The sequence below is a fragment of the Salmo salar genome, chromosome 06 (genome assembly GCF_965601325.2).
Source record: "Salmo salar chromosome 06, fSalSal1, whole genome shotgun sequence".
Taxonomy (NCBI): Eukaryota; Metazoa; Chordata; class Actinopteri; order Salmoniformes; family Salmonidae; genus Salmo; species Salmo salar.
In genome coordinates, this window is record NC_138296.1 from 4799154 (window position 1) to 4818050 (window position 18897).

At 43.2% G+C, this 18897-nt stretch overlaps 2 protein-coding genes across 4 annotated transcripts in view; one reads left to right on the plus strand and one right to left on the minus strand.

Annotated features, from left to right (window-relative positions):
* The window catches only part of LOC106592109 (regulator of G-protein signaling 9), a 37862-nt gene extending 21286 nt beyond the window's left edge, over positions 1-16576 (minus strand). Inside the window, exons 1-6 of one of the 3 annotated variants that reach the window (XM_082976265.1) lie at positions 16429-16576; positions 16245-16341; positions 10013-10109; positions 8962-9012; positions 8647-8753; positions 4041-4092 (exon numbers count right to left, since the gene is read on the minus strand). In XM_082976265.1, coding sequence (XP_082832391.1) covers positions 4041-4092; positions 8647-8753; positions 8962-9012; positions 10013-10109; positions 16245-16334 — 397 coding nt within the window. In that variant the 5' untranslated portion in view covers positions 16335-16341; positions 16429-16576. Of the gene's footprint in view, positions 1-4040; positions 4093-8646; positions 8754-8961; positions 9013-10012; positions 10110-11031; positions 11327-16244; positions 16342-16428 lie in introns of those variants that run through there. The other 2 variants (XM_082976263.1, XM_082976264.1) reach the window with 2 other exon arrangements.
* The window catches only part of LOC106606258 (guanine nucleotide-binding protein subunit alpha-13), a 35810-nt gene continuing 29715 nt past the window's right edge, over positions 12803-18897 (plus strand). Inside the window, exon 1 of the mRNA XM_045719588.2 lies at positions 12803-13138. Coding sequence (XP_045575544.1) covers positions 12856-13138 — 283 coding nt within the window. The 5' untranslated portion in view covers positions 12803-12855. The remainder of the gene's footprint in view (positions 13139-18897) is intronic.

Sequence of the window (18897 nt, forward strand, 5' to 3'; positions counted from 1 at the left end):
AACTCTTTAGTCATATCCCTGATTAACTCTTTAGTCATATCCCAGTTTACCCTGATTAACTCTTTAGTCATATCCCTGATTAACTCTTTAGTCATATCCCAGTTTACCCTGATTAACTCTTTAGTCATATTCCAGTTTACCCTGATTAACTCTTTAGTCATATTCCAGTTTACCCTGATTAACTCTTTAGTCATATCCCAGTTTACCCTGATTAACTCTTTAGTCATATCCCAGTTTACCCTGATTAACTCTTTAGTCATATCCCAGTTTACCCTGATTAACTCTTTAGTCATATTCCAGTTTACCCTGATTAACTCTTTAGTCATATCCCAGTTTACCCTGATTAACTCTTTAGTCATATCCCAGTTTACCCTGATTAACTCTTTAGTCATATCCCAGTTTACCCTCATTAACTCTTTAGTCATATCCCTGATTAACTCTTTAGTCATATCCCAGTTTACCCTGATTAACTCTTTAGTCATATCCCAGTTTACCCTGATTAACTCTTTAGTCATATCCCTGATTAACTCTTTAGTCATATCCCAGTTTACCCTGATTAACTCTTTAGTCATATCCCTGATTAACTCTTTAGTCATATCCCAGTTTACCCTGATTAACTCTTTAGTCATATCCCAGTTTACCCTGATTAACTCTTTAGTCATATCCCTGATTAACTCTTTAGTCATATCCCTGATTAACTCTTTAGTCATATCCCAGTTTACCCTGATTAACTCTTTAGTCATATCCCAGTTTACCCTGATTAACTCTTTAGTCATATCCCAGTTTACCCTGATTAACTCTTTAGTCATATCCCAGTTTACCCTGATTAACTCTTTAGTCATATCCCTGATTAACTCTTTAGTCATATCCCTGATTAACTCTTTAGTCATATCCCTGATTAACTCTTTATTCATATCCCTGATTAACTCTTTAGTCATATCCCAGTTTACCTTGATTAACTCTTTAGTCATATCCCAGTTTACCTTGATTAACTCTTTAGTCATATCCCAGTTTACCTTGATTAACTCTTTAGTCATATCCCTGATTAACTCTTTAGTCATATCCCAGTTTACCCTGATTAACTCTTTAGTCATATCTCACTTGGGGGATATTGCTATTTTTAAAACAAGCCATAGAAAGTTGGTTGCAATTTCAGTTTAATCCAGCAGAAAAGACAGAACAAATAATACCATTAGTATATTTGGTTAAACTCAAATATACTAATTTTTTATTTTTTTTAAATATTATTTTTTGAGAATAAAAAAAAAGTATAATCTTTGTAAATGATATCATAAATAGGACACAGCTAACATAAATATATGGAAATGTCTGCTCTACCCCAAATTACAACCAACTAATTGCAGCATTAACGCAAAAATGGGAAGGCAAGTAGAAGGGAGAGAAAGTAAGGAAGTTATCTGTCGGCCCTGCATTAAAGACCAAAATTGCTTAAAGAAAATTGTGATAAATAAAAAAAGTGTACCAGTTTCATTTAAGCACCAAAACATTGACAGCTGTGCCATAGAGACCGTAAAATAATTGGGAAGAGATGTTCAATCTACTGACTCCATGTCACAGTGAAGTGATGCACAAAACAATGCTGGGTTCAAAACTTTGAGTTTTTCCATTTTTATATAAAATTCTTGCAACCAATAGAACGTTTTATATATGGGAAATACAACCATCCCAGCCATGCAGATTTTACTGCGAAGAGACAGAATCATTAGATTGTCTGTTATGGTGCTGTCCATATGTAGCTTGTTTTTGGTGGCAGGTTCAGGAATGGCTGAAGAATTGCAACATTTACCTAACTCATCAGATAGCACTGCTGGGGTTTTAAAACTCATAGAAAGATTCAGAACTTTTGTGACACATCACAGTTGAAAAATATATGTCAAATATATGTCAAATCTGGATGGTCTTCAGAGACAGATTGGAGGGGTTGAGTGGAGCTGAAGGACTAAAAACAAACAAAAGGTAACTATCGTAAAATATACTCTGTCTGTAAAATATATATAATATGTATAAGATGGAAGTAGAAGCCTAAGTGTTGCTGTCCATTAGTTTACTCCAATTAGGAGAGGGGTGGTATGGTTAGGGGAATATAATGAAGGAAAATATATATTTTTTTAAATATAGAGAGTGTGCAAAGCTGTCATCAAAGCAAAGGGTGGCTATTTGAAGAATCTCAAATATATTTTGATTTGTTTAACACTTTTTTGGTTACTACATGATTCCATGTGTTATTTCATAGTTTTGATGTCTTCACTATTATTCTACAATGTAGAAAATAGTGAAAATAAAGAAAAACCCTTGTAGGTGTCCTAAAACCTTTGACCGGTAGTGTGTGTATATATATAAACTCGGCAAAAAAAGAAATGTCCCTTTTTCAGGACCCTGTCTTTCAAAGATAATTCATAAAAATCCAATTAACTTCACAGATCTTCATTGTAAAGGGTTTAAACACTTTTTCCCATGCTTGTTCAATGAACCATAAACAATTAATGAACATGCACCTGTGGAACGGTTGTTAAGACACTAACAGCTTACAGACGGTAGGCAATTAAGGTCACAGTTATGAAAACTTAGGACACTAAAGAGGCCTTTCTACTGACTCTGAAAAACACCAAAAGAAAGATGCCCAGAGTCCCTGCTCATCTGCGTGAACGTGCCTTAGGCATGCTGCAAGGAGGCATGAGGACTGCAGATGTGGCCAGGGCAATAAATTGCTATGTCCGTACTGTGAGACGCCTAAGGCAGCGCTACAGGGAGACAGGACGGACATCTGATCGTCCTCGCAGTGGCAGACCACGTTTAACAACACCTGCACGGGATCGGTACATCCGAACATCACACCTGTAGGACAGGTACAGGATGGCAACAACAACTGCCCGAGTTACACCAGGAACGCACAATCCCTCCATCAGTGCTCAGACTGTTCGCAATAGGCTGAGAGAGGCTGGACTGAGGGCTTGTAGGTCTGTTGTAAGGCAGGTCCTCACCAGACATCACCGGCAACAACGTCACCTATGGGCACAAACCCACCGTTGCTGGACCAGACAGGACTGGCAAAAAGTGCTCTTCACTGACGAGTCGCGGTTTAGTCTCACCGGGGTTGATGGTCGGATTCGTGTTTATCGTCAAAGGAATGAGCGTTACACCGAGGCCTGTACTCTGGAGTGGGATCGATTTGGAGGTGGAGGTTCCGTCATGGTCTGGGGCGGTGTGTCACAGCATCATCGGACTGACTTTGTTGTCATTGCAGACAATCTCAACGCTGTGTGTTACAGGGAAAACATCCTCCTCCCTCATGTGGTACCCTTCCTGCAGGTTCATCCTGACATGACCCTCCAGCATGACAATGCCACCAGCCATACTGCTCGTTCTGTGCGTGATTTCCTGCAAGACAGGAATGTCAGTGTTCTGCCATGGCCAGCGAAGAGCCCGGATCTCAATCCCATTGAGCACATCTGGGACCTGTTGGATCGGAGGGTGAGGGCTAGGGCCATTCCCCCCAGAAATGTCTGGGAACTTGCAGGTGCCTTGGTGGAAGAGTGGGGTAACATCTCACAGCAAGAACTGGCAAATCTGGTGTAGTCCATGAGGAGGAGGTGTACTTCAGTACTTAATGCAGCTGGTGGCCACACCAGATACTGACTTTTGATTTTGACCCCCCCTTTGTTCAGGGACACGTTATTCCATTTCTGTTAGTCACATGTCTGTGGAACTTGTTCAGTTTATGTCTCAGTTGTCGAATCTTGTTATGTTCATACAAATATTTACATGTTAAGTGTGCTGAAAATAAACACAGTTGACTGTGAGAGGACGTTTCTTTTTTGCTGAGTAAATATATATATTTACAAAAGAAATATATGGGATATTGGAAATGATGCAGCCAATTACATTGATAGAAGCCACAATCTATCTGCAGTATTGAAGCTGATCTACCCACTAATTTATTATTTGTTTAAATACATAAAAATAAGTATCTGACAGTGACTGGACATTCACTCTCCTTTCACTACAGAAGATAAACCCACCATAGTCTATGTCCTCAGCGGGCCACTTCTGCATGGGCCAGAAATAAGGGGTCTGAGGAAAAGTTGGGACAGACAGTGACATGAAGATTAGTCATTTGCTCTGCCTCTGACACATAGTTACAGGGAGATAGACAAAGGTAGTTCAGGGAGATACAGGTAAATAGACACAGGTAGTTACAGGGAGATAGACACAGGTAGTTACAGGGAGATACAGGTAGATAGACACAGGTAGTTACAGGTAGATAGACACAGGTAGTTACAGGGAGATACAGGTAGGTAAACACAGGTAGTTACAGGGAAATACAGGTAGGTAGACACAGGTAGTTACAGGGAGATACAGGTAAATAGACACAGGTAGTTACAGGTAGATAGACACAGGTAGTTACAGGTAGAGAGACACAGGTAGTTACAGGGAGATACAGGTAGGTAGACACAGGTAGTTACAGGGAAATACAGGTAGGTAGACACAGGTAGTTACAGGGAGATACAGGTAGATAGACACAGGTAGTTACAGGGAGATACAGGTAGGTTGACACAGGTAGTTACAGGTAGGTAGACACAGGTAGTTACAGGGAGATACAGGTAGTAGGACACAGGTAGTTACAGGGAGATAGACACAGGTAGTTACAGGGAGATACAGGTAGATAGACACAGGTAGTTACAGGGAGATACAGGTAGTTACAGGGAGATACAGGTAGGTTGACACAGGTAGTTACAGGGAAATACAGGTAGGTAGACACAGGTAGTTACAGGTAGGTAGACACAGGTAGTTACAGGGAGATAGACACAGGTAGTTACAGGGAAATACAGGTAGGTAGACACAGGTAGTTACAGGGAGATAGACACAGGTAGTTTCAGGGAGATACAGGTAGGTAGACACAGGTAGTTTCAGGGATATACAGGTAGGTAGACACAGGTAGTTACAGGGAGATCGACACAGGTAGTTACAGGTAGATAGACACAGGTAGTTACAGGTAGATTGACACAGGTAGTTACAGGTAGGTCGACACAGGTAGTTACAGGGAGATACAGGTAGATAGACACAGGTAGTTACAGGGAGATACAGGTAGGTAGACACAGGTAGTTACAGGGAGATACAGGTAGGTCGACACAGGTAGTTACAGGTAGATAGACACAGGTAGTTACAGGGATATACAGGTAGATCGACACAGGTAGTTACAGGTAGATAGACACAGGTAGTTACAGGGAGATACAGGGAGATAGACACAGGTAGTTACAGGGAGATACAGGTAGATAGACACAGGTAGTTACAGGGAGATAGACACAGGTAGGTAGACAGGTAGTAACAGGGAGATACAGGTAGATAGACACAGGTAGTTACAGGGAGATACAGGTAGATAGACACAGGTAGTTACAGGGAGATACAGGTAGATAGACACAGGTAGTTACAGGGAGACACAGGTAGATAGACACAGGTAGTTACAGGGAGATACAGGGAGATCGACACAGGTAGTTACAGGTAGGGAGACACAGGTAGTTACAGGGAGATAGACACAGGTAGTTACAGGGAGATACAGGTAGATAGACACAGGTAGTTACAGGGAGATACAGGTAGATAGACACATCTAGTTACAGGGAGATACAGGTAGGTAGACACAGGTAGTTACAGGGAGATACAGGTAGATCGACACAGGTAGTTACAGGTAGGTAGACACAGGTAGTTACATGGAGATAGACACATGTAGTTACAGGTAGATAGACACAGGTAGTTACAGGGAGATACAGGTAGATAGACACAGTTAGATATACACAGGTAGTTAGACACAGGTAGATAGACACAGGTAGTTACAGGGAAATACAGGTAGATAGACACAGGTAGTTACAGGGAAATACAGGTAGATAGACACAGGTAGTTACAGGGAGATACAGGTAGATAGACACAGGTAGTTACAGGGAGATACAGGTAGATAGACACAGGTAGTTACAGGGAGATAGACACAGGTAGTTACAGGGATATAGGCACAGGTAGTTACAGGGATATACAGGTAGATAGACACAGGTAGTTACAGGGAGATACAGGTAGGTCGACACAGGTAGTTACAGGGAGATAGACACAGGTAGTTTCAGGGAGATACAGGTAGATAGACACAGGTAGTTACAGGGATATACAGGTAGGTAGACACAGGTAGTTACAGGGAGATACAGGTAGATAGACACAGGTAGTTACAGGTAGGTAGACACAGGTAGTTACAGGGAGATAGACACAGATAGTTACAGGTAGGTAGACACAGGTAGTTACAGGGAGATACAGGTAGATAGACACAGGTAGTTACAGGTAGGTCGACACAGGTAGTTACAGGGAGATACAGGTAGATAGACACAGGTAGTTACAGGGAGATACAGGGAGATACACAGGTAGTTACAGGGAGATACAGGTAGGTAGACACAGGTAGTTACAGGGAGATAGACACAGGTAGGTAGACACAGGTAGTTACAGGGAGATACAGGTAGAAAGACACAGGTAGTTACAGGGAGATACAGGGAGATCGACACAGGTAGTTACAGGGAGATAGACACAGGTAGTTACAGGGAGATACAGGTAGAAAGACACAGGTAGTTACAGGGAGATACAGGTAGATAGACACAGCTAGTTACAGGGAGATACAGGTAGGTAGACACAGGTAGTTACAGGGAGATCGACACAGGTAGTTACAGGTAGGTAGACACAGGTAGTTACATGGAGATAGACACATGTAGTTACAGGTAGATAGACACAGGTAGTTACAGGTAGATAGACACAGGTAGTTACAGGGAGATAGACACAGGTAGGTAGACAGGTAGTAACAGGGAGATAGACACAGGTAGTTACAGGGAGATACAGGTAGATAGACACAGGTAGATAGACACAGGTAGTTACAGGGAAATACAGGTAGATAGACACAGGTAGTTACAGGGAGATACAGGTAGATAGACACAGGTAGTTACAGGGATATACAGGTAGGTAGACAGGTAGTTACAGGGAGATAGACACAGGTAGTTACAGGGAGATACAGGTAGATAGACACAGGTAGTTACAGGGATATACAGGTAGGTAGACAGGTAGTTACAGGGAGATAGACACAGGTAGTTACAGGGATATAGGCACAGGTAGTTACAGGGATATACAGGTAGATAGACACAGGTAGTTACAGGGAGATACAGGTAGGTCGACACAGGTAGTTACAGGGAGATAGACACAGGTAGTTACAGGGAGATACAGGTAGATAGACACAGGTAGTTACAGGTAGTTACAGGGAGATAGACACAGGTAGTTAGAGGGATATACAGGTAGGTAGACACAGGTAGTTACAGGGAGATACAGGTAGATAGACACAGGTAGTTACAGGGAGATAGACACAGGTAGTTAGAGGGAGATAGACACAGGTAGTTAGAGGGAGATACAGGTAGATAGACACAGGTAGTTACAGGGATATACAGGTAGGTAGACACAGGTAGAACGACACAGGTAGTTACAGGTAGGTAGACACAGGTAGTTACAGGTAGGTAGACACAGGTAGTTACATGGAGATAGACACAGGTAGTTACATGGAGATAGACACAGGTAGTTACAGGGAGATAGACACAGGTAGTTACAGGGAGATACAGGTAGATAGACACAGGTAGTTACAGGGAGATACAGGTAGATAGACACAGGTAGTTACAGGGAGATACAGGTAGATAGATACAGGTAGATACAGGTAGATAGACATAGATAGTTACAGGTAGGTAGACACAGGTAGTTACAGGGAGATACAGGTAGATAGACTCAGGTAGTTACAGGGAGTTACAGGGAGATAGACACAGGTAGTTACAGGGAGATACAGGTAGGTTGACACAGGTAGTTACAGGGAGATACAGGTAGATAGATACAGGGAGATACAGGTAGATAGACATAGATAGTTACAGGTAGGTAGACACAGGTAGTTACAGCGAGATACAGGTAGATAGACACAGGTAGTTACAGGGAGTTACAGGGAGATAGACACAGGTAGTTACAGGGAGATACAGGTAGGTAGACACAGGTAGTTACAGGGAGATACAGGTAGATAGATACAGGGAGATACAGGTAGATAGACATAGATAGTTACAGGTAGGTAGACACAGGTAGTTACAGCGAGATACAGGTAGATAGACACAGGTAGTTACAGGGAGTTACAGGGAGATAGACACAGGTAGTTACAGGGAGATAGACACAGGTAGTTACAGGGAGATACAGGGAGATACAGGGAGATAGACACAGGTAGTTACAGGGAGATACAGGTAGATAGATACAGGGAGATACAGGTAGATAGACATAGATAGTTACAGGTAGATAGACACAGGTAGTTACAGGTAGATAGACACAGGTAGTTACAGGGAGATACAGGTAGATAGATACAGGGAGATACAGGTAGATAGACATAGATAGTTACAGGTAGATAGACACAGGTAGTTACAGGGAGATACAGGTAGGTAGACACAGGTAGTTACAGCGAGATACAGGTAGATAGACACAGGTAGTTACAGGGAGTTACAGGGAGATAGACACAGGTAGTTACAGGGAGATACAGGTAGGTAGACACAGGTAGTTACAGGGAGATAGACACAGATAGTTACAGGCAGGTACCTGGAAGCGGTAGAGGGTGCTGTCGGGGACCAGGACCAACTTCCTGTGGTTCTGGAGGGGGTAGATGTACCCGTAGGCCACCAGCATGGTCCCAAACGCCTGGGCCTCTGGTGAAGGGGGGAGGAGAGGAGGGGGGGTTCATATATTATCAAAGCTCTTGGTTATACTTTAGTTTACAGCATTTAACTGGTAGTGACTTGCTTGCATAATAACATGGTAATGAAGTAGTAATTACATTAAAAAAATACCTTTATTGTGTTTAATTAATTGATATAAGTACCCAGCCAAATCCATTCATAGAATCCAGTTGCTTACCTTCTGTGGTAACCTTCATTTTGGTGACAATCCATGCTAAAATGTCCTGCCCTGTGTGATGGATGACAAGTGAGCATGACAACAGCTCTCACAGGCCTGGTCTACACACAGACTATCTGTTGAAGGTACTACCTGGCTCAGACACAGTGCAGAATCCATCACTTAATAACAATGTGTGGGAGTTTATGCCGTATAGCTTAACTTGTGATTAGATTGATCAGTATATATCTGTCTGTTTGTCATGAAAAACTACAAATTACAATAACAACCAGCACTGAAGCAGGAAGTACCATGACTGTGATGACAATTTCCTGTCTGTCACATGGTCCTTCCTTCCCTTCATCTCCAGCCCTCGTCCCAAATGGCACCCTATTTCCTATATAGTTTTGACCAGGGCCCATAAGGCTACGTAGTGCACTATGTAGGGAATAGGGTGCTATTTGGGATGAACAGGAGGGCTGGAGATGAAAGGAAGGAAGGACCATGTTGCTATATTATTCCCTATATAGTGCTCTAGTTTTGACCACAGCCATAAGTCTATGCAGTGCACTATGCCGTTTGGGATGCAAGTCTGATCTTTCCCCCCTGGCCCTGGTCTTATCCCAGGATTAGAGGGCAGCTTGGGAGCACAAAGCACCCACACAGATCTGATCCAATTGACAGCTGTCTTATATAACCTTCAGTAGCAAGCCTAGCAGCCAGTCTATAAGACAGTCTGCCGCAGCTCTAGAATCTTAGCTAGTCCAATAACTAACCACAACTTCCCAGAATTCAGTTTTTTTAAATAACAACAATGTAGCATTGATGGAAGGTGTTTCCCTACTGTTTCCCCTACTGGGCAGCACCGCTACCTAGCTTTCTATTGGCTTCAGTTGAATGTTTGGGTTGTTTCAGCCCTGCTACATGGCTACGGTGGACATATTTACTCCACCAGGAAAAGGATCTAGGGCAAAACATTGTAATAGTATAATAGAGATGGGAGGGGATATTGTCTGAGGAGATATGTCTCTCAGTGGGGCGACCATCTGGTGCTGTGAGTCTCTGGACTCACCGTTGATGACGTGTGGGATGATGGTTACGTTGAGTTTCTGGTCGGCACCCTTCACCCCACTCTTAGGATCCTGCATCTCAACCACAAACACCTCCACCTGCAGGTGGAGCAAGGTGGGGAGAGAGGACAGACACCCACACTCAAAACACACTTTGGTTTGTTTCAACGAAATGGAAGAAAACAGTCCTATCAGGTCAAAGGTCATAGTGATGTGTTCTGTATGATACCTCTGACCCCTGAGATGTGGAGGACCTGATTGGCTCAGAGCCATTTACCCCGGCTGTCCAAGCAGCTAATTGGTTTAGAGCAGGGGTTCTTAAACTTTTTTAGCTCGAGACCCAAATGAGAAATTGACCGTCCTCCTGTAACACAAATGATCCACCAACGACCCAAATCAAGAAGAAATAGTGGGTGATTATAGATGTATTCTCATAACTCACGACCCACCTCTCACATTACCCAGGGCCAACTTTGGGTCCCCGACCCACAGTATAAGAAAGCCTTGTTTAGCAGTTAGATTGAGATTTGATCTCTGAGAGGTCTACAATCTCTTCGCTGTAAACTAAATAAATATACAGTAGCCTACAGGTCATGAAACAATAGTGTGAGTCCAGTAGCATCTTTAGATGAAGCTATGCAGATGACCACATTGAAAGTCGTGATGACTTCACAGCTGTTCCATTTGTAATTGGATGGGAACAGGATTATGAGGCCAAATACACCCAATTAGAACCTCTTGTGAAAAATAACATTTTACAATGAACTTTTACAAACCAATTGATTCGTTTTTTTAAGACATGAAAAGGGGAAATTTAAACAACAATCTTGGGGCTCCTCATGAATTTACTGTAAACTATAATAATCTATCAACAAGTAGACTATCACCAGCCCACCTAAAATCAATTGACATGATGTGAACTTTTAGTTTATCTAAAGTCTATTACCTTTTTCTCAAAACAGTTAAAAGTACTGATAAATGAGGTAAACGTACTGGTAGGTAATACTGGTAGGTAACCTACATTTTTTAGGCATGCCATCCGTGGTCGGTAGTGCTGACCATAATCTCTCAGTGTCCTAATGGTCATGTTTGCCGTCAGTCGATACGCGGACCTTAAGAAGAAAATCCAGGTATGAAATGTTGATGAAATAAAAAGTGATCACACAGGTATAATGGTATACCCGGGGCTGGGACCGGAGCCTATTCCGTTGACCGCGCGTCAGAGATTGCGTGAGAGGGGCCAAAATGAGCGAGGACGGATTTATCAACCAATGACAGCTCGGCTAAACTCTAGTTTAACAACCTGTTACTTGTGACAGTGACACATACATACGTCACACCATCAAGCAGCTATCAATTTGGTGGCATTGTGGCAGTAAAACCTTGAATTGAAATGTAACAGTGTTTGGATTATCGCCTATTGAAATATAGAAATATTTTAAAAAATCCACGTAAAATATTTGTTGCCCCAGAATGTGGTGAAAGAGAAAGGATAAAAACAATCAACTTTTTTTTGCGATCACTTCACTGGATGATAAAATAATAATAATTTGTCACAGATATACTTTAATTTGATCTCTCATTTAGGCCTATGAATTTCACAGGTAAACCAGGGCTAGCCTACCTCAACAACAGATGGTGCCAAAAACGATACCACAGGTGGTGTCGGACCGACATGACTCCCCGGGTATACACTGCCCTCTACCGCACCCAGGTGGTACTGCTGATAAATGCATGATATTCAATTATGACGACCTGCATGCAGTGCACCCATCTGATGTGTTGTCATGTTGTAACCAATATATATCTCACCTCCACGATACCACATCCGCGAGGTTGAGTGTAGACGAGAGTGTTCGGAGTGAATTTTGTTGTTGCGTGCCTTTCTTTGTTGAAATCCATGCTTTTTAATAAAACGTTAATCAAATACAACCACGGACTGTTTATTTTGTTGCTGTTTCTCCAAGATGGCGACTCATCTTTCTAAGTGAGGCATAATGTGTGTAGGCTATGGTTTGTTACTGTATTAAAGGTATGATTTTTCAGTTGCGTTATCAATTATTATTCGCAATTACCTTTTGAACAAATTTCTATATTGAAATACCCCTAGCCATAAATAACTTATAGGCTGGCCTAAAACAATGAATTTCAGTTACTCTAGAAATTGCAATGAGTGGGCTTCAAAGTGAAACAAAATCAGAGGATATGGGCAATCTAGACCTTTTGTCATCCGCCCAAACGTTTATTCACACAGGAAATTCTATTAGACTGGCCCGGGTTGAGCCGGGCAATGGCCCGTCACATCATCGGGCGAAAACTGCGAGGGAGGAGCACCCTTCTCAAATCAAACAGCAATCTGCGCCGCTCGGTCATGTTGTCAACAAGGCAACTAGGTGCATCGTCCAAAAACATACATCTCTTTTCCATAAAATAAATGTAAGAATTTTCATACTAGTTTTCAATGCGAAGGCAGATAAATCGTTTTTACATTTACATTTACATTTTTTTGCATGTAAAACTACAGAACCATACTCATCACTCCACGTGCTTGAATACCTCACTTTTGTTTTCAGCCGACTTCGCCGTCGTCGGCCAAAGCAGGTTACCTGGCCCAGGCCCGGGAGGCAGCCTGATTCCAAAACGAATGCAATCACTTTTCACCCGGTTTAAACTCCCTCCACCGCGGTAACCAGGCCAGATAAACAAACCCCCTCATTGTGCTAGCCCTGTGCGCGCTCACACACCCACACGTTATCGTAATCGCGCCCCGCCCCGTCCGCGAGTAGACTCTAGTCGCTCGCCTCAAACCAACTCTCTCTACTGTATCGATGAAGTTGTTTCAAAGATGGCGGATTTCCTGCCGTCCCGGTCCGTTTTATCTGTATGTTTTCCAAACTGTCTCCTCACGAGTAACGAGGCAGAACAATTAAGGAAATCTAAAGAAATAGACAAAAGTATTTCACGGGATAAGACGTATGTGAAGCGGCTGGTGAAGATTCTGCTACTCGGAGCGGGAGAAAGCGGCAAGTCCACTTTCCTGAAGCAGATGCGCATCATCCATGGTCAGGACTTCGATCAAAGGGCCAAAGAAGAGTTCAAGGCCACGATTTTTAGTAATGTAATTAAAGGTAAGGCACTTTAGGTTGTTCGTTGTACTTTATACAACGTCACTGGTGAGTTTTTCGGGGCCTTTGTTGACTTATTTGCTCTGTTCAAGAGTTCATGTCTGAGTGGGAAGTAGCCAGCCAGCTAGCATGCTAACAGTAGCCGTAACTTGTGCTTGGTATGTTTGCTAGCTAGCTATGTTGAGAGGACGGGCGTACTCACATCTGTTTCTTCGCTAGCCTAGTTAGCTAGCTAACACACACAAAGCTAGAAGAAACGCCCATGTTATTTGAAAGTGTTTGTGCACAGTGGGATTTGAAGAGATGAGGCCACACAGACAGAGCGGGGTTTCCCATTGAACATGATTCAGTTGTCTAAGTATATCTCCGGATATCACGCGTATTGTTTGTCCCATGTCAGTATTATTCAGGGGTTGGAAAATAGTATGACAGTTTATCAGCTGTTTTTATCAGGCAGTTTACCAGCTAGCAGTAAGCTTTGGCTAGCTAATGCGCTAGCTAGCTTTGTTGCTGTAGTTAACTTATTTATAAACTTATTTGAGTGTGTTCGAGATTCATGTTTTTAAAAAGTCATAGTGAAATAACTTGGCAGCTAGTTTGGAAATCAGAAAGCTTAAAATTGTTTTAATCACAGCGGATATAACTAGATGAAGTATATCATAACCATCATTGCACATATTTTAGAAAACGTCATGCCATATATCTGACTTTTCATGTTATGGAAACCTAGCCGTATACGAGGATGGGCATCCTAGGGGATTAAGATGTGGAGACGGATAATAAAATGTTGAAAATGTTTAGGGTGGTTACTGAAGGCAAATATGTAATTAGTAACTCCTTGTTCGTTGGTGCGGAGTGTATACTGAACACAAATATAAACGCAACAATTCAATATTTTACTGAGTTAGTTCATAGAAGAACATCAGTCAATTGAAATAAATTCATTAGGCCCTAATCTATGGATTTCACGACTGGAATACAGATTCATATGTTGGTCACAGATACCGTAAAAAAAATGGGCCTCAGGAACACCTCACGGTATCTCTGCATTCAAATGGCCACCTGTAAAATGCAATTGTGTTTGTTGTCTGGTAGCTTATGCCTGCCCACACCATAACCCCACCACCATGGGGCATTCTGTTCAAAACGCTGACATCAGCAAACCACTCGCCCACACGACGCCATGCATGTGGTCTGCGGTTGTGAGGCCGGTTGGACATACTGCCCAAAAAAATGAAATTACGGAGGCGGCTTATGGTAGAGAAATTAACATTCAATTCTTGGCAAAGGAGAAATGCTCACTAACAGGGATGTAAACAAATTTTTATACAACATTTGAGAGAAAAAAGCTTTTTGTTCGTATGGAACATTTCTGGGATCTTTTATTTCAGCTCATGAAACATGGGACCAACACTTTACATGTTGCATGTATATTTCTGTTCAGTGTATAATGTGTGAATATATGTAGCTATAGAAACCAGAGGTGGCTGGTGGGAGAAGCTATAGGAGGACAGGCTCATTGGAATGGAACTGAGTCAAATCTGTGGTTTCCATATGTTTGATACCGTTCCATTTATTCCATTCCAGCCATTGCAATGAGCCCGTCCTCCTATTGCTCCTCCCATGAGCCTCCTCTGATAGAAGCCTCCTCGGAACAGAATGTTTCTTCAAACCTGCACTATAAAGGTGTTTACACACGAGCAGCACTAAATGGCAGTTGAACCGCGAGAAAATCTGGCTACCGTGCAGAGACGAGCGGTCCCGGTTGTTGTCAGCTTGAATATTGTCATTAAAACGTTTGTTTGGTTGACAAGATGAACTCTGTGCATTGGTCAACCATGTGCTACGGCCGCTCAAGACTTGTTTAATTTCATCTTCTGGTGCTGAGCCAGCTGTGCCGCCGCTGCTCGCAGGAGCGAGCACCACGAACCTTGCCACTTCCGTTTTGGCACACGCCGCCCTACTGTTATTGAAGTCTATGAGACCTTTGCCGGTTGCCACGGCCCGTCTGTAAACGTGGTAACTCTGCTGTGGTAGACAGCATGCAAGACGCGCTTCCGCATAGCCTACCACTGTCAATCACAGCAGAGTTATTATAGGCACCGGTTTGGAGAAAAGTTAGGTTCAGGCAGTTTCCATACAGATATCCACACATTATACAATCGGGACCGATGGACAAGGAATCACGTATTATTGATATACCTTCAGTAACAGGATTTTCGTTAAAAGTATGTCCCCTTAAAAATGTGGCAGTTATTTTTTGGGCTTCAGCATTTTAACCACCTACGACGCCCATGCGCGGAAGCACTGCGTTCTTTATAGGGCAACTCGAGACCATGTTGTTTTGAGGCGGCGATAAGATGTGATCACTCATATTCCAATTGTTTGTATTCACCCAGACAGTCTGTGAAACTTGCTAGCTAGATCAATTGGCTACTTTGTTTCTTAACTAGCTAGCTATTTCTTATTTTACTGTAAATAATCTTTACTTGTCGAAGCCCCCCGAATGTTGAGTGTTTAGTTGAAAGTTCAACACCGGTGGATTTCAGTCATGTTTTGGTAGACTGAGGCATTAGGCCTAGCTGTATAAAATCTGAAGAGAGAGAGAGAGAGAACATGAGAGGGGTGTTTCTGCTTCCAACTTGCGTGGTCATACCAGGTCTGGTAGTCGTGACAACCCAGACCTGCACACACTAGTCAACGATATTACCAGAGATGTACAGCAGTACCACAGTCAGATAACTCCTGTTATATAAACAAACATATTTTATGCGGGGGGAAACCACTCTGGGTGGTTTCCCCCCCCCCTAGTTGGCTACTTTGTTCATTACGCAGACTACTTTAGGTTTCCTGGAACACACTGGTTTGTTAGTGTAGCAGTCCTGAGGAAATAAATTAATTGTCAACTATACAATTATAGTCATTGTGTTTTTTGACAACTTTTCCTTTGTGAGTGATTGATCACAATGAAGCTATTTATCTTAGATCTGTCATACATAGACTAAACTCTTCCATTAATGTCTTCTTGACAGGTGCACACACCGTTTCTTACAACTCCTATTAAAGGACCATGTTGAATCATTGTGTTCATTTTAGATGGGTACTTTACCGTTATTTGATCATCAGACATGGAGGATGTCCCCAGTAGCTCTGTCTGTGTGGGTGGGTGCAGGGGGTTCCCAGCCTCACACGATGTCATATCCTTACTGTGAAATGCATGAAGGAGGGGGGGATATATATACACAGACACACACACACACACAGACAGATGGAGACAGGAGGTTAGGTCCTACCTGTGGGTTATTGGCTAAGCCCAGGCAGGATCCCCATGAGGAACGCTGTGTATTGTCTTCTATGACAGATGAATGATGTGAGCCCTGAGGTTCGTGCCAAATGGCTCCCTATACACTGTACTAACGTTTTAACCAGCGCCCTATGGACCCTGGTACAAAGTAGTGCACCATTTGGGGACGAAGCCCCTGATGACGCTGCTCTATTCTCATCGTCAGCGTCCCTCAGACAGGAAATATAGATATAGCCTATAGACCTGGTGGTCAAAGGCCTGTTTTTAGGACGTTATCTCATCTGTCTTCTATTTGTAAACAAAGGGCCATGGCTCATCATGTTATGATTGAAATTCTTTAATCCATCTCTAAATCTCCCTCCATTAAGTCTTCAGTTTTGACCTGAGGGGGGGTGTGTGTGTTTGTTTTAGCTAAATAAATGGTCTGTCCCTGTCTCCTAAATCTTGTTCTACTTATTTACATTCTACAGGCCAGGCCTGTTTTTCTGGACTGTATTTTATCCCTAGGAAGTGATACTATCTCCCCTCCCTTTGTCTCTCTGGAAGAACAGCCTAGTGCATGTCTGGATACTATAGCCTAAGTCTAGACGTGGCACCCTGTTCCCTAGATGGTGTACTACTTTTTTACCTGGGCCCATAGGGGGTCTGGTCAGAAGTAGTGCACTATATGGGGAATAGGGTGCCATGTGGGCCAACATGTGTTGTGTAGCATTAATGACATTGGCAGATTTTGGTCCAGCCGACTCGTGAGGAGCTAGCAGGGGCCTCGAGTGTTGCACTTCCTCTTGTGAGGTCATAGATGGATGGAAGGGTGGTGTTAGATCTAGGCTGAACTCTCCCAGCAGTGAGTCATCACTTTCAGTTATTAAACAGAGATGTTAGAACAACTTTATTTTAAAGCCTCTGAGTCTCAGTGCTGATCTAGGATCAGATACCCCCTGTGTTATTCATTGATCTAATAGGCAGAACTGATCCTAGACCAGCACTGTCTCCTACTCTGAGATGCTTTGTGAATATGTGCTATGAACACCTGTTCAGTCTAGGACAGGGTTGTCCAACCCTCTTCCTGGAGATCTACCATCCTGTGGGTTCAGTCCAACCCTCTTCCTGGAGATCTACCATCCTGTGGGTTCAGTCCAACCCTCTTCCTGGAGATCTACCATCCTGTGGGTTCAGTCCAACCCTCTTCCTGGAGATCTACCATCCTGTGGGTTCAGTCCAACCCTCTTCCTGGAGATCTACCATCCTGTGGGTTCAGTCCAACCCTCTTCCTGGAGATCTACCATCCTGTGGGTTCAGCCCAACCCTCTTCCTGGAGATCTACCATCCTGTGGGTTCAGTCCAACCCTCTTCCTGGAGATCTACCATCCTGTGGGTTCAGTCCAACCCTCTTCCTGGAGATCTACCATCCTGTAGGTTTTCAGTCCAACCCTCTTCCTGGAGATCTACCATCCTGTGGGTTCAGTCCAACCCTCTTCCTGGAGATCTACCATCCTGTAGGTTTTCAGTCCAACCCTAATTTAGCATATCTGATTCAGCTAGTTAAGGTCTTGTTGAGCAGCTAATTAGTAGAATCGGGTGTGTTTAAATTAGGGTTGGACTGAACCCACAGGATGGTAGATCTCCAGGAAGAGGGTTGGACTGAACCCACAGGATGGTAGATCTCCAGGAAGAGGGTTGGACTGAACCCACAGGATGGTAGATCTCCAGGAAGAGGGTTGGACTGAACCCACAGGATGGTAGATCTCCAGGAAGAGGGTTGGACTGAACCCACTGGATGGTAGATCTCCAGGAAGAGGGTTGGACTGCCCTGGTCTGTGGTCTTTGGGTTTGATAGAACAGGTTGATTTCCAGGAGTCAATCTGTTTAGTCCTGTCTGAATATCTGTTTAGTCCTGTCTGAATATCTGTTTAGTCCTGTCTGAATATCTGTTTAGTCCTGTCTGAATATCTGTTTAGTCCTGTCTGAATATCTGTTTAGTTCTGTCTGAATATCTGGCTAGTTCTGTTTAGTTCTGTCTGAATATCAGGCTAGTCCTGTCTGAATATCTGTTTAGTCCTGTCTGAATAACTGGCTAGTCCTGTCTGAATAACTGGTTGATACCCTGTAAGCCCTGAGCTGATCCTGCCTCTGCGTCCCCAATGCCACCCTATTCCCTACATAGTGCACTATGTTTGAGCAGAGCCCTATGTGCCAAAGTCAAAGACTTGATGATTAGTTGTCTAATTGAATCCGGTGTGGCAGTTTAGGGCCCAAGGAGAGAGAAGGGAAACCCTGATGTAAGGAATCGGGTTCCATTTGAGACTGTCATCTGCTCTGATCCACAGAGGCTGCTGCTGCCTCGTCTCAGCCCTCTGCTCTGATCCACAGAGGCTGCTGCTGCCTCGTCTCAGCCCTCTGCTCTGATCCACAGAGGCTGCTGCTGCCTCGTCTCAGCCCTCTGCTCTGATCCACAGAG